The 16601-nt window shown below is 37.2% G+C and overlaps 1 protein-coding gene across 3 annotated transcripts in view; it reads left to right on the plus strand.

The window, feature by feature from the left end:
• LOC105089919 (N-deacetylase and N-sulfotransferase 4) overlaps positions 1-16601 on the plus strand; it is a 230978-nt gene that overhangs the window by 206461 nt on the left and 7916 nt on the right. For all 3 annotated transcript variants that reach the window (XM_010981101.3, XM_064478402.1, XM_064478371.1), the window contains exons 8-11: positions 3340-3436; positions 7908-8031; positions 9920-10094; positions 15567-15737. In XM_010981101.3, coding sequence (XP_010979403.1) covers positions 3340-3436; positions 7908-8031; positions 9920-10094; positions 15567-15737 — 567 coding nt within the window. The remainder of the gene's footprint in view (positions 1-3339; positions 3437-7907; positions 8032-9919; positions 10095-15566; positions 15738-16601) is intronic.

Genomic DNA, 16601 nt, shown 5'->3' on the forward strand with positions numbered 1-16601 from the left:
TATATTCAATATCTTGTAGTAACCTATAATGAAAAAGAATATGAAAACAAATATATGTTTGTATATGTGTGACTGAAACATTATGCTGTATGCCAGAAATTGGCACAACATTGTAAACTGTCTATACATCAATGACATTTTTTAAAACTTGAGAAGGGAAAAAAAATAAAATAAATAAGGAAGATTTATGGTACATATTAACTTCAATGAGAAGAACTGGCAAGATTTTGACTATGAATTGTGGGTGAAAAATAAGAGCATTACACAGAAAAATTAATTATTCAAAGATTCAGGCGCTGGTATAAGTATATCTATAGTAGCACATGCAGTATAACCGAGGCACTAAGCTGGTGTTGACAGTTTTTAGTTCAGAGCAGTGCTACTCAAAGTGTAGTCCATGAACAGTCTTGAATTATTTGTTGCTGATTTGCCATGAGACAGGAAGTTTGTGCCAACAGGTAAACCAACTGTATCACTAAGCAGCTGGTTGCTTCGTCCGGAATTTTCTTTTTTTTTTTTTTTTTTTTTTTCCTTGAAGCAAGATGTTCTTGTTGAAGCATGCAGTGCAGTAATTCACATTCTGACACGAGCTTTTTACCTTCTCACAGACAAGTGCTTTGAAACACACTGAGTTAGAGTAGAGGCAATGTTGCTATAACGATGACATTCCAAAAATACAGTGGCTAAATAAAGTAAAAATGTATCTCTCCTCAGACAACTCTCTAAAAATGGGCAGACAGTCTAAGAGAGTTAGACCGCTCTGTTTCACATGGCTGTCCAAGGTCCGGGGTTGGCAGGTGTTTGACATATGTATGGTTTCCACCTCTGAGTCCAAGGCACATGCTGCAATTGGAGCCATTTTTACAGCTGGCAGTAAGTGGAAAAGGGGAAATCTAGGGAGAGTGACTTTATCCTTAAGAGGATACCTTACATCATTTCAGCTCACTTTCTTTAAACTGAAATTGGTCATATGAAGAGAGCTCAATTTGAGAGACTGTGAAATAGAGTCTCTAGCTGCAAAACCAAAACAAAATAGGGGATGTTCTGAAGGAAGAAAGGGAGACTAGAAAGGTTAGCCTTCTCTGCTATAGTGAAAATTATGTTTAGAGAGTTAAGCTGAAGCTAGACTATGGAGGATTTGAGATTGAATACTGAATAAAAAGATTACAGAAAATAGAGTCACCAGTAAAAATAAAATAAAATTTCAGTTATTATGTGAAGTACATAAGAAATTTTGAGTTTATTGGCTTGTAATTAACTCATTTTCTCACAGTTTCCAGAGATGAATTCATAAAGAAATGCAAGATGTATATGTAGTTGACTTTCTATGTAACTAGTCTTTTGTTATTACACTCTACTCGTATTCCAGCGAAAAGTGGGGATGGAAAATGCATTGGGATCAAGTCTGAGGTAGGGATCTGGTTCAGTGATTTACTGAGGAAATGCTTTTAGGGAAACTCTATAAGGGAAAAAGTAAAACAAGAAAGAGACGAGGAAAGAGCTGAGCCCAGGTGTGGTCTTAGGAAAAGTTTGGCCTTGGTTGGATCTGCAGGGAGAAAGCTAATCACGCAAACTGTCTCACCTTGAAGTAAGCAGGTCAGGCTTTTACACCCCTGTGTCAGTCAGTCTTTGGACTTGGACCAACCCCCTGGAGAGTGGGAGAGATGCATAATTTCCTGTCAAGGGGTTCCTACTGGCCAAGGCAATACTCAGTCTCCCTAGCTGGGGGCAAAAGTGGGCTGAGAATGGGGATAGGGTGTTGCACCGGCCAGAAATAAGGTGTTTCCTTCAGTGGAGGAAAGAGCACCCCCGCCCTGTTCGACACCTCACTTCACAAGTTATACTTGCTTCTCAACACACTCACTTACCCAGGTGCAATTTTTCCACAAGTGTAAAGGTAATTCCTGGGGAAGCCTGTAAGGAGGGCCGTTAGAAGAACTGCAACCCCACTGCTGCAGTTGGTTCCAAAGCTGAAACCAGTGCATGTTTCCTCCCACCTCCACCCCCTATTCTGATTTCACCCCACCTGTGGTTAGCACTTCTCCCGGGCTAGATGGCTCACCTGGTGGGTCAGGCACAGCCTCAGGACCAGCTGCAGTAGCAACAGCTCAATGTTTGTCCCACTAACTCTTTTCTTACAAATTTCCCCCAAGAATTATGACAGAGAAAGGCCATGCCTGGGTGAAGAGAACTTCATTTGTGAAGCAAGGAGTACACTGTGGCAGACTGTTGTGGTGCCCAGAACAGCCCTAGTCAGGCTGTGCTTGCTGTCCTTTCTGATCTACAGTTAAACGTGGGCACCAAAGTATCAACAAGTAACCCAGTGTATTACTTGAATACCAAAGACATGTCTCCCTGTATAGTGGCTGTTCTGCCTCTCATGATGATGAGGGTCAGGTGCGCCTATCACGATGGTAACTCATTTCCATGCCTGCTGGTCTGCTGGCACAAGGAGTCCAAAGTGAATGGAAAATAGTTTCAAATTTTAGTGTGGTGGTCCTCTTCGGTGCCTCCTGGTGGGAGCATCCTTCTTCTGGGAAATAGAACTCCTAGACCCAAAGACCTTAAAGTTGTGGAGATGGAAAGCACCAGTTCTCCAAATAAGCCATTTAATTCTCAAAAGTGTCATGAATTGGATGGTAAATTTGGGTCACTCGAATGGAATGAAGATTGGCACAGGAGAAGGTTGAGATGGGGATAAAATGGACAGATGGCTGTGTTGGGTCTGGCATTCCTTCACCACATCTACACAGCAATGACACCTATGCAATTTAAAATATAGGTCTAAAGTTCAGGAGGGAGGTAGGAGCTAAAAATAATGAACTACACGCTACCAGTTTATGGGGTATGGCCAGTGTATGAGATAAGCTGGGTCAGCAGAAAATAGCACATAGTGTGAAAAGGAAAGGGAACGTGAGCCAAGTCTGGAGTTCAAGGATGGCCTTCCAGCCTCTAGGGGAAAAAAATAAGAAAGATTAGGACAGAGCATGGATATCCAAGAAACTATGGTCAAACCAGGTAGAGACAAGTTAAGGCTCAGGTTTACAGATATAAAACATAAATTCAGAGATAGGGTGGAATCTCAGCAGTTAGAACCTAGCCAAGCCTCAGAAGAGGATGAGGGCAGAAGAAACTTGAAACTGAGTCCTAGCCTTAGAGAAAGGATGGTGCCGTTTTATACGGAAAGATTTGGAAATCAGAGAACCAGAACCAGACCGAGGTCCTACTCCCAGTTCTAAGATACCAGTCAAGAATTTGATCCTGTCTTTTGAACGATTTTTGTGGAACAAAGCCAGGCATTCATTACACCGCAAGCGTCATTACTCTTCCTTCTTGCAGAATCCCTGTGATGATAAAAGGCACAAAGACATCTGGTCCAGAGAGAAAACTTGTGACCACTTACCAAAATTCCTTGTCATCGGGCCACAAAAAACAGGTGAGAATAACCAACTTTCTTTCTTTCTTTCTTCTTTTTCTTTTGTCATGAAACATATTACGTATGGTGTTATTTGACTGATTATGTTTTACTTTGTGAAATATTTAAGCACCCACGCAAGTTCATTATTTGAACTGCTCTTCATTCCTGTGTATCATCTTTATACCACGATCCTCAAAGAGACCCTAAAGTTGCTTATTTAATTAGACGTATGAAATAAATTTTTAATTATCAACTTTACAATTGTTTAACAGACATCAAATTTTTAACAACGTTGAGGTTACGTGTCACAGTCGTAGTGTCTAATTTTTTATTTCTACTTTTTGTGGCTTTGCCTAATTCACTCCTGAATTAATTTGTTTTAAAAAAAAGGGCTTTGGTTTGATTCAGACTATTGTACACTCCATATGGACCTTGAATTGATTTTTTTTTCAGAACTGCTGCCATTATTACCTTCAGATATTCTAGATGTGTGGCTTGTTCGTTTTTTTTTAATAATCATTACATATATATATGGTTTGGACTTATTTTCTGATACACATAAGGTTCATCAGGCATTTTTTTCCCTTGGTATTTTCTCATGTGCTGAAGGACAAGGGTATAAGAACGTAGTAAAAGAGAGTAAAAGTATTTTACCAATGAGATGACACTTTCAATTAGAATATTTTATACTTTCTTCAGTATGTGACAGTTTTATATACTTTGCTCGTGTCCTGATTAATTAAAGTTTTTATTGAGTTGCTATATTTTGAATTCACTACTTTGACTAGAAGCATTTTCATCAGTGAGTGCACAAACCATAACACAAAACAAGCCGTCACAGTAAATAAGCCTGGCCCGGATGAAGATAGGTGTAACACAAGCAAGTAGATCATTTTAAAGGTTGTGGGCAAAATTTCCAGACTATTAGATTCTGGTTGTTGAAATCTTTTCTTCCTCCAGGAATATAAATTTTATTACAACAGTGCAGGGAGGGAAAAAAAAGCAGCACATATGTTCAGATATATCACTTTTTTGTTATTGTTGTTGTTGTTTAAAATGTGTGTTAATTTTCTACCAAATCCCTCACAGCAGTTCTAACACTGGAATGACAAGTAAGAAATAAAGCATTCCTTTGTCGTAAAATTATGTTAAAAATTTAATTTAAAGACATATCGTCCATCATTTGTCATTGAATATTACAACTTCTTAGTTCTGCTAGAAAATTACAGGTTGGTAAATGTAAATCTAGTATTCCTCCTTGTTGTTTGTATTTATAAAGATAATAACTTACGCTTTAGATTTTGATGTTTGACCTATCAGTGTGGAAATGATAAAGCTTTTAGCAGGTTTTGGCTTTCCCAAGACAGACAAACACGTTAAAGTAAAGAAATTGGGTGATAATATTTTATATGCTATGAAAATGCTATTTAATGTGAAAACGATTGTGATAATTCTTAAAATCCATTCCATCATAGAAGTCTGAAGTCTTTGTTTGTTCTCTTTATTGCTTCAATTGGCAAAACTCCCACTGCTGTCAGAGGCTGTAAATTCCCTGGAAGTTGGGCACAGATACATGCTAAGAATCTGGCCTTCAATGCAAAGTTGTCTTTAAACAACTTCAACATGGCCCATGCATCCCTTGCAATACACGTGAAATATAAAAGTGGTCCCCAATCCCCTATTTGCTCAGTTGTTGTGAGATGAGAACAGAAGGATGAAATATCCCACTTCTCCATTGCTGAATCCTGGAAAAAATTCCCATGGGTTGAAAGTGGGGCCATGAAGGGGAACGGACAGATTGCTGGGTAGCCCTGGGCTTAAGGCACTTGAAGTTAACATTGTAGTTCTGCTAGAATCCCTTGGACACATGAGCATTCTTCATGATTCTGGGTCAAATTTTGATATTACCAGGGTAGGAAAGGATTTCCAAAAAGATTAAATTTAGCACAATAATTCTAAAAGCATAATTCATTGGCTTTAAATCTAGAAGATCAGAGTCCCAATTGTCAATATTGATTTCTCACGATTTGACTGGCTTACCCTGGCAAACTTACTCTGGTAAAATTAAAAAGAAGTAAAGAAGTTGATTGTATGTAAAATAGAATAAAGTTTCTCCTTAGAATGTTACAAGGTGTGATAAACTTCCTTTACAAACTATTTATATCAAAGATAATAGTTAAAAATGAATTTCAAGGATAGATGAAAACACAGGTGGTAAGAAAATAAATACACATTTTCAAGCAGTGCACCCAGATTTTATGGCTGATTATAGGAATGGCAAGCCATGAGTCTACTGATGACACTGTCCCTAGATGAACATGTATTCTCCTCCCTTCCCCTCAGATGCCTGGCGGCATGAAGGCGTATGGCTCAGAACATAAAGGCTTTGACTTTCTTTAGCCCCAGGGAGATCTGGGTGCAATTCTGTGACCCTCAGGGTGATTAAACACTGGTACATGCTACTGAGTGTGGTTCTGAAGTGTTTATTTTGAAATATTTAACAATAATTCAAAAATACTCCATTATCTGTGTCTTGGATCCACCCAACCTCAACATCTCAGGGATGTTAAGCTATCAATATTTCCAGCTCTTATATGTCTCAAAAATCTCTCTCTCTCCTCTCTCTCTCTTTCTGTGTCCCTCTTCCTCTGTCTATTTCTCTCACACACACACGCAAACACACAGATACACACACGCACACAAACACACACTTCATTCTCATCATCAACTATATATTTTTATGTAGGTCCCATCCTAAAGAGTATTTAGAAAAAAACATCTGGATTCCCTAGTCCCTTCCAGCTGCTATTCTGTGCTACTCCAGCTCTAATTTATTTCTTCTCCTTGGAACATTTTTGTTCCTCCTTTCACATTTTCTCCTTTGTGAATTCGTATTCTTTTCTGGAGAAAAATCAGATCAGTTCTCAAGACTGCTATTGACTCTCATGACTTTCATGTCTGTATTTTTCAGTGTGTTTGAGGTGGTTCTTCTGCCTGGCCCTTTGGGCCTCTAATTCAGTTCTTAACCGGTTCTGGCTCCTTTAATTTTTTTTATTACATTTGTATAATTTGATTCTATATTTGTTAATTTTTAAACATATTTTTCAATTAGTAATTAAATCTCCTTAAGATTGCATGTGTAATTTTTGTCCTTACTTTCCCTAGAAGTCACCCATTCTCAATGTCTTAACATGTCTTCTTTTGAGGGTGGCTGGTCCCCTTAGATCTGCTCTTCATTTCCTTTAACTGCTCACGCTTCTATTCAGTACTGATGTCATGTAAATCTGTGAGGATCTACACAGGCAACATTCTTGTTAATGCTTAAAGCACAGTAGCCTTGGCTCATGTGAACCTGAGATATGTGAGAACAAAATGCCAGTTCTCTGAAGATCTTCTCTGCTTCCAAATCCCCAGCTGCAATAGTTATTGCCCTGCCAGGCCACTTGTGTAGCTCATTCTCAACAATCCTAGGGCTGGGAAATCCACCAAAGTCCCCTGGGTCCAGCGTGTTACACAAGGGATAACCTTTTCCAGAAGGGAAGTTTTGATTTCTGAGAGCCATGAAGATCCAGTCACTTCATGATCCTTTCTGCTGTGGCCCTCAGTTTCTGGCCTCACTCAAACGGAAATAAAGTTCAGAGGTGGCATCTGAGCCTTCTTTGATGGGGACACTCAGTGGGTTCTGTCAGCTAATCTGTTCAGCCTAGTAACTCAGGTATCAGACTTGACTGCCCCGTCTTGACAGGGTAGGACGTTCCACTGGCCATCTTCCAGAACCCCGCACTCCTCTTTCAACCCTCCCAAAAACACTTATGATTTTAAGGTGCAGTCTTAGAAAACACTTCCTCCTGGAAGCCTTCACTGACCTCCCAAGTCTGAATCACCCATTTTCTCAAGTATTGGAAAAACACTCTGGTTTTCTCTCATCATGGAACCTGCCTCGCTATGTTGCAATTACCTATTTATTGACCCAGGTCCACACATACACTTTAAGTGTATTGAGGCCAGCCAATGTGTTCTTCTTATCAAGAGTTATTACCAATCATTACTACAGTAACTTACACAGAGTTACACCAGTCAACATCTGTTGAGTAGATTGATTTAATTTAATTGATCTGAATATAATATTAACTGAGACTCAGGTATTGTGCTGGATGCCTTTGATGCTTTAGCCACTCTTCTGACTCCAGGAGGGAAGTAGAACCACCTGATTTCTGAAGTTCTCCCCGAGCTGTATCATCAATCTGCTTTACTTTGGCTGTGTACTCATATTAAATGAGTTGTTTACATCAATAGAATCTTGAAGACTAATATAAGAACACTTAAGTCATTGCCACACCCAATGCACTTAACTGACGTTCAGGAAATCATTTTGACCCTGGAATGAATTGGTCTTTTGAATATTACTTTTTGAGCAAAAATTTTGGTAAAATATATTTGCTGCTTCTTTGATTGCCATGTAACCTTTTGCCTCCTTTTTTTGTAATAGGAACGACTGCACTTTATTTATTTCTCCTTATGCACCCTTCCATCATCAGCAATCTCCCCAGCCCCAAAACATTTGAAGAAGTTCAATTCTTTAATGGCAACAACTACCACAAGGGAATTGACTGGTAAGAAAAAAATAACCAACAGTAAAAATAAAGTCCATTGTTAACACATGCTCCATCACAGCTGAGCAATTATAGATGTATGCATAGCATCTACATAATTACAGAATAAATTTATGTTTAATTGTACCATAGTGAATTAGAAATTAATTTATAATGATAATATGTTTAATCAGTGTTGCCTATAATTTGATTTGGACAGCGCAATAATGATAATATTTTTCTGGTAAATTAATATGATTGAATAAAGAGGATTATGGCATATTCTTCATCAGAATTATTCATAAAGACATTTAAAATTCTCCTTAAGCATATTATTATTTTACTGTGCCTACAATGTTTTTAACTAAATACATAATTTATCTTCACAATGACGCTTGAGGTTGTTTTATTTTATAATCTGTGACGTGTATCTTCATTAACCACCCAGATTATAAATGTTGTATTATAATATAAGCTGATATTTGTCTTGCAAACAAAAGAGCATTTCCAAACCCTATTAATGCTAGTCACACATGTGCATAAGAGGAAGATTACTTTGTATTTGGTAAGTTATGAAAACTTAAAAATCACAATATTTTCCCTAAACTGAAATAGAGTAAACCTGATATTGGCACTGATCTTCACTCTGGGGGTTTTTTTCTAGCTCTATCCCAGTTTTCTAAGAAACTATGGTTCTGATTTCCAGTTCCCAAATATACAAGGCAAATGTCTCCTGAGGAAAATTCCCCTCAATGCATACCTCTGTAACAGGTGACTTGATGTCAACGTCACACGTGAACCTGTCCTCAATGAGAGGCCCATTCTTTTAAGATGCAGCTAGGCTTAGAGTTGGGTAGGGGCGATGTCAATGAGCAGATCCGACTTCTCATGGTGAGTAGAGACATGTCCGCTCTGCACCTGGGCTATCACTATTTTACCTTACTTAAAACAGACTAAATGAATTTTGAAATTGCATGCAAGTTACTCAAAGTAGAGCAGCAATTTTATGTGTGAGCTCAAGTGGAACACAAATTGTTAAGCAGGAATATAGATGAGACTTTTCACCACTTCACATTTGGGAAACATAATAACAAATGTCAAAGAGGAAAATAAGTGTCTTATATGAATTCTTAATTGCACTCATCATTTATTTCTAGAACATTTGAGGGTTAGAGAAGTGATGAGCTATAAGGAGGGTTACACACATAATTAACCCCTTGCACTGAATTAACCTCTGAACATATTGATTCCATAATCTACACACAGAGGAATAATCCGACAGCATATGGAGGAGTGAACCTATCGAGGCACCACGGGATCAACTGGCAGGAAATATCCCCTTAATTACCCTAGATGGACTATAATGTGTTCACATTGCTACACATACTACAAATTATGCAGAAGTTAAAAAGGAGGAAAGCAGCTATGCCCTAATCTGTTTGGTGTTTTATCGCTATTCTGACTTACACATTTTCCTCTTTTGTGCACTTTAATCTCAAGTTAAGTATTTTACATTCAAGTTTGAAAACATAAATCTACTATTTTAAAACATTTACTAGGCAATATGGTATAATTTGCTCTTTGCCAAGGGTAAACTTAATTTTTTTGGATTTGGCTTTCAGTAGCACAGAACATCAACCCAAAATCTAAAGGAATTTCCCTCTGTTCCTTAGCAACCCATCTATTTCATCTCACTCTTTCCCCTGTCCTAAATAGTCCATTAGAACAATAATATGTTAGGTTGTTTTCACATTTGAAGTGTATAGAATAGTCTCTGTTTTGACTATTGTAACACCAATAGTTAAAAATTAATATTAATTAATGTAAAAATGTTTAAATTATTTTATATCCATTGTATGGCAGGAAAAAATTATATCTCAAATTAATTAATTTCTTTCTCTGCCTTCAGGTATATGGACTTTTTCCCTACTCCATCTAACATTACAAGCGACTTTCTATTTGAAAAGAGTGCTAATTACTTCCATTCAGAAGAAGCTCCCAAGCGAGCTGCATCCCTGGTCCCCAAAGCCAAGATCATCACCATTCTCATTGACCCCTCAGACAGGGCATACTCTTGGTACCAGGTATGACGCAATAAAAAATACTACTAAAAGCATGTGTTCGTAGCTTGAATGTAAGAAATGGTGAATTATCCAAGTAAAGTCCAGATGTATTGAACAGTTAAATATTAAAAGAGCTAAACAAACAAAACAAATTATGAGAAATGAGCTGAATATTTAATTCATATCAAGTTGGGCAAGGAATTTCAAGCATAATACAAGAGAAAAAAAATCACACACCAAAAAATTAATCAATCTGAGCCATATAAATATGTAAGATAGTTGATCTGTCACAAGTAACAAAATAAAAAAGTAAAAATCTAAGTAGAGTATCATTAGCAATACATGGTAAATGGCATAAATTCCTTAATTTGTTTTAAAAAAAAAAAGCTTCTGCCCATTGACAAAAATTAAATAATAAATATAACATTTTAGTAGAAAAATAGATAAACAAATTCACACATACACACACAAATGCAATTGCTCAACAATTTATGTGAAAATGATCAACCCAATTAGGGATCAACAAAATATAAATCAAAATGATACTTTTTAAAATATCATCTTGACAAAAGCTGTCATATTTATTCTCTCTGCTGTCAAGGGTGTGACGACAAAGGTTCCCAAACATTCCAATAGAAGCATACATAGGGAGGTATTTTCTGACAGCTAATTTGACAATATTTATCAAAAAAGGTTGATAAAGATCCTTTTGTGTTGTGATTCCTCTTCTGGAAGTGATCATAAAGAGAACTTCAAAAGGATGAAAAACATGTAGCCCTTTTTTTAGTCATCACAGTACCAACCATAATAATAATACCAACAAAGGGAAAGTAAATATCCAGCAATGTAGAATTGTGTCACACAAAATGGAGTATTCTTCAGCATTTAATGATGGTTTTAATCAATACAATGATAATTAAAACATTATGTTCATTCTAATGTGTGGGTAGATACTAAATATGCATAAGGATATATAGTTAGAAATTTTGAATGCTCTGTGAGGAAGTATGGAAGATTCTATGAGAGCATTCTCTATAGAAATAAACTTTAGACTTAAAACTGAAGGATGAGTAGGTATCAGCTGAGTGAGGGTAGAGGGCAACTGAGGGAGAGGGAAAGTCTGTGTAATCCACTGGTGCAAAGAACCATTGCACAGTTAAAGAATTAACGTCCATGTGGTTATAGAGTAAAACCCGAGGGGGAGACCTTTGGGCGATGAGTCTGCAAGGCACGAGGTGCTGGAAGCCAAGTAGGAGAACCATGTGGGGACCATTCCTTGAGCAATCAAAAGCCTTTGGAAAATGTTAAGCTGGTGTGTAGTTACCAGAATTCCCCTTGGAAAATTTGATGCTATCTGCTCGTTGAAGAATGGATTGGAGTGGCAGAAATGACCACTCAGTGAAATCAAGTAGAGACTGTTGCAGTAGTCCTGCTGAGAGACGGAGGTAGCAGGGACAGAGAGAGTAAGTAGAAACTACCAAAAGAGATCAAGAAAGTATCAAGAGATGTTTAGGGATTAAAATCAACAGAACGTGTTGAGAAAACAGTGTCAAGGATAAACCAAATTTCCAATCCGGGCAACTGGGTGATGACCATATATTCCCATGGAAAAGAAGCACTGAAAGATACAGGAGTTGTTGGGGGTTGTGGGGAGGCTAAGGATTGCACAGCTGGTGATCAGGAGGTACAAAATCACTGTCATGCCAAAAGGAACAAAGAGGTCTGAGCAGGAGACAGAAATTTGTGAATCAGAGGCAAAAGCCACACAAAATGGTGAATTTGCCTAAAAAGAAGGTTTAGAGAAGAAAAGCACAGAACAGGTGAGGCAGCCAGTGAGACAAGAGAATAATCCACAGGAGTAGAAGGAAAAAAATCCATCAGCGTAGCGACACCTAATACAAGGAAAGGAGTACTGCGAAGTGGAGGAGGAGACAATAGTGTCAGACAGCTCCTAAGATGCTGGACAAGTAGGCAGAACAAGACCTGAATTATTTTCACTGAGTTGAAAAATATGGAGGGAAGTGGAAACTTTAGCAACAGAGTGAAAAGAGCAAACCCAGATGGAAATGGCAGAGAAATAAGTAAGTGAGGATGAAGAAATAGAGGTGGCCCTTGCAAAAGATGCAAACAAATGTGATTCTGAAGGAGAGAAACTAGACACAGTGGGTCAAGGACAATGTGTTCTATGGGGTGGTGATTTGAATTATAATGAGATGTTTTCAAAGGAAGAGGGGTGTTAAAGCTCCCCCCTCGGGGGGAAAATGGGGAATCAATCAGTGAGGAGCCTGAGGGGCCAGGAAAAAGGCTCTAGGAAGTAGCTCAGGTGGGAGGGAAGCACTCCTTTTCCAGAGTTTTTCACTTTTCCTGTGCTGGGCACCTTCTGCCAGTCTGGTGGGGTCTTACACTACATAGTACTACAAAGGAAACAACTACATAGAAATATAGTTATCAAAATCACTTTTTAAATCAGTCACAAATATTATTTATTAAATCAGTAAATGGCAAGATCTAATGATGGGACTAATACTACTGTAATTTGGAAGTAGTGATGGGCAGAAACCACACGTGATATATCTGAAAGACCTGTATTGTGAAATAAAGTAACAGATTTTTACCGGTGGTAAAATCACAAGTACAATAAATACTGAATTTTACTTAGACGTTACTAAAAATAAAGAGGCTTTTTTTTTTTTTTTTTTTTTTTTTGCAGATCCGCATTTATAGATCCTCTGATTTCTATCAGTGGGTCTCTGATTGAGAACCCCTGCATTAAAAATTAAGGGGTAGAAGAGGGTGTAAATGTACATGCTGGTAAATCTGAAGGTCTGGGATAGAGAAATTAAAATAACTATGATAACCTCTTTTTTCTTTAAAGTTGAGAATGAGTTAATCTGATGAAAAGGAAGAGGATTTTGAGAGGCAGTAGTTTGAGGAGAGAATAAAGGAATCTGAAAGCTTGGTACAGGAGTGAGATAAAGTTGACCAGAGAAATGTAAAATTGCCTGCAGCAATTAAAGGCTAATTAAAGCTGATGATTTTGAATTTATGGTGGTAACAATCCATATGTACTAAAATCCCAATGATATGAGTGCATAAGAAATTAATGTCAAAATAAAAAAAAAATTAAAAGAATAAATTTTAATAACAGCAAAATAGCAAGTAATTTTTATTTTTTCTTCATTCTTTTTCTTGACTTTTCAAAATTCCTTTAATAAACATAGATTGCTGAGAACAAATGATGATGAACAGAAAAATATGATACTGCGATTGAGATTGCAAGTGGTTGGGGATCCAAGTGGAACACTTGTTTTGGGAGCAAAATTCAGAAATTATTATTAGAATCCATGAATCAATGACTCCCTCAAGATACAAAAATGTGTCTTTCTCACTTTATCAAAATTCATATTGCAAAGCAAGATAAACCTACTTTTTAAAATTGTGCCAAAAATATTGAGATGTTAAGCCTTAATTAAACATTTTGAATGCCAATATTTGGGACCAAATGTTGCACATTTTCCTAGCAGAAAGCATGGTCACTACTTAGAGCAGATATATATGAATCTTTTTTTAAAAAAATGGATTAAATCATTTACATAAAAGAGAATCTATGCATACTTCTTCAAGTAAATTCTTTGAACATACATGTGTAAAAAGAATATTTTTTCTGATAATACTTTTTATTGTTATATTGCTAAGAGTAGTGTCCCCAGCCTGCTCCACATTTCAAAATAATGAAACCTATTACTTAGCCAGTCCTATCTATTCAGTAAGTACCGTAAATCTCAGTCTCAGCAGGTGTAATTCAGAAACTCCTACAAATGTCGCCTGCCACTATAATTTCTATGCCACATTTTTATAATGGGCCTCACAGAGGACCTACAGTGCTAATTTTTCCTGTCCCTTTTTGACATCTGGTCATATTTTTATGCTAATCTTTTTAGTTGTAGAAATATAAAAAAAAGGTTGGTGTTAAACTGGTATAAGTCATTATAGAGCAGATTAAGTACAATTCCATATTATCACTGTGTAAAGCAGAAATGTTAGCATCACTGTATTAGTATGTGCATAGTATGTTTATATTTCCTTATTCAAGTTTTGTAGTATCTGCACCTTATATTAATTAAATGCATTATGTTATCTCCATTTATGTAGCATAATACATTTATAAATAAGGTCAATAAATATATAATAATAAGGCTTCAAAAATTTTATTATTTCTACCAATCTACCACTCACTAGTTACTCCTTAACCATTCACCACTTTTTAATCATCTTTACTTTCTTAGTAATTTTTACTTCTCATTTACGTATAAGTCCTGCTATGACATAATTCTATCAGGCCCTATTATGCTTCCAGCCTTATCCTGTCGTATATTTTCTTTATGTTCACTTTTAGATATTTTGCAAAATCAACTCATCCATTCCCACACACCTCATCCAACTTCAATCAAATTTACTTTAGAGATAAAGTTTTCTTAGTTTCCATGTTTATTCATTTCTGCTTATCAAAATCTTTCTCACTACATTTTAGCTCAAAAGCTTCAACCATTAAAAAAGATTTCTTCATCTTTCATTCAGATCTAATCAGTCATTGGTCTGGCCATCATAGCAAATAAGTTATTTCTCTAATCAAATATGTGACTTCATTACAATCTGTTAATCTATTGTCTATCAACAAGATTTGGATTTCTTTGAAGATAGTGATTTTGTCTTGCCTATGTCTTTTTATCTCTAGAAGCTAGTGCGGGTCTTTGTTCTGGCAAGGGCCTTAATAATGCTTATGAAATTGTATTGACTTGTGTTGGGCTCTTGAGCTTGACCACTGATGATTTGATGTGAAAGACTCGGAGGATTTAGTACTAAAAAACAGTAGTGAGTTGGTATTTAGGAATTAGCAGAGTTAGGTGGAACCCTTGGGAAAGCAAAAGCAAAGCGCCTTGGGCAACATCAACATGAATATGACACCTCAACCTGCGTCAGGAATAGACATCCGCCTTCTATACCCGTAGCACCTGCCGCACAGGGATACTGGGGAATTTTCAGAACCCGCAGGAGCGGCTGTAATGAAACAATGAGCACAGTAATAGGTAAACCTACTCCTGCCAATCAAAATCTCTGTTCATCAGGCTTGATTTGTTTGGTCCCTGACATCTTTTCACTTCTAATCAGACCCATGGAGGAAATCCTTGCACCCTGTCTCTTGTCTTGCATCTTGCACCTTTTAGACGTGAAGACAACCACAGGCTTATCTGAATGCTACTTGATAGATACGGAAGGCTTATACTTTAAATAAGCAATATGCAATCCCTAGGTTTCAATATAGGATGCACTTTTCACCTTATTTTTCATTCTAGAATCAATTAATAGTTTTCCACTACTTTTTTGAAATAAAAGACATCAACACACATATACACATATCAAACACCCACACATGCATACATACCCATGCAGGCATAAAGAAAATTGATTTTCCAATTGATTTTTTTATTAAAGCACCAACGATCACATGAAGATCCAGCTGCCCTGAGGTTTAATTTCTATGAAGTTATTACGACAGGCCATTGGGCCCCATCTGAACTGAAAACTTTGCAGAGGAGATGCCTAATACCTGGATGGTATGCAGTCCACATAGAAAGATGGCTAACTTACTTTGCTACTTCTCAGGTAATGTCCTGAAATGAATTTCTTCTGTTTATTATATCATGATTACTTTGCACTGACAAACAAGAAATATAAATTAACATTGCCACAGATAGCAACTTATTATCAGAGATGACCATACCTAAGGAAGAAACGTGGATTTTCACATTTTTAATGTCAATAATAGCATTACAGTGGTAAGTGGCTGTGAAACACACTTTAGGGATCTTCTTGGATAGTAGCTGGCCTTGGAGTGGTTAAGTCCTTGCACGGGAGACATCACGTGTTTCACAGGCAGTAACTCTCAGCCGATAGCAGAGCAGCCAGTTAGACAAAACCTTTGTGGACCAGCATGTGCAGATACCCTTGTGTCATCTGTCCTGTGGGACTCTTATACAGGAAGAAGGAGGTCGTGGATTAGACTGTCAAATGGGAAGTGCTGTTATAGCTCCAGGAACTTGGGATAGAGGGCGAAATTAGGATTTGAGAAAAGCGTCTGTCTCCTGTATCTTCTTCATTCCAGATCAGGTTGCCACTGAAACCTGAGTTCTCATTGTGGTTTGCAAGGAGAAGCTATAGGTAATTTTCATCTGTATGCCCACTATTTCTAAGCCCTTGGCTCCAAGGGTAACTCATGGGATTTCATAGGCTGGATAATTACCTGATTATGGAACAGATGGAAAACCATGTTTCTACTGAACTACTAAATCAAGAGAGTGTCAATGTTTGTTTCTGATTTACAATCAAGTTAGTTAAGGGTTATAAATAATGCCTTTGGCAAACTTTGTTGTTTATTTGGAAGGACACAGGAAAAGTAAACATTATGATGTATTCCAAGTAGCATATATTGTATATTTTCTTCCTATTCACGCTGCTCTAATTAACATC

Source organism: Camelus dromedarius, chromosome 1 (assembly GCF_036321535.1).
Source record: "Camelus dromedarius isolate mCamDro1 chromosome 1, mCamDro1.pat, whole genome shotgun sequence".
Classification (NCBI taxonomy): domain Eukaryota; kingdom Metazoa; phylum Chordata; class Mammalia; order Artiodactyla; family Camelidae; genus Camelus; species Camelus dromedarius.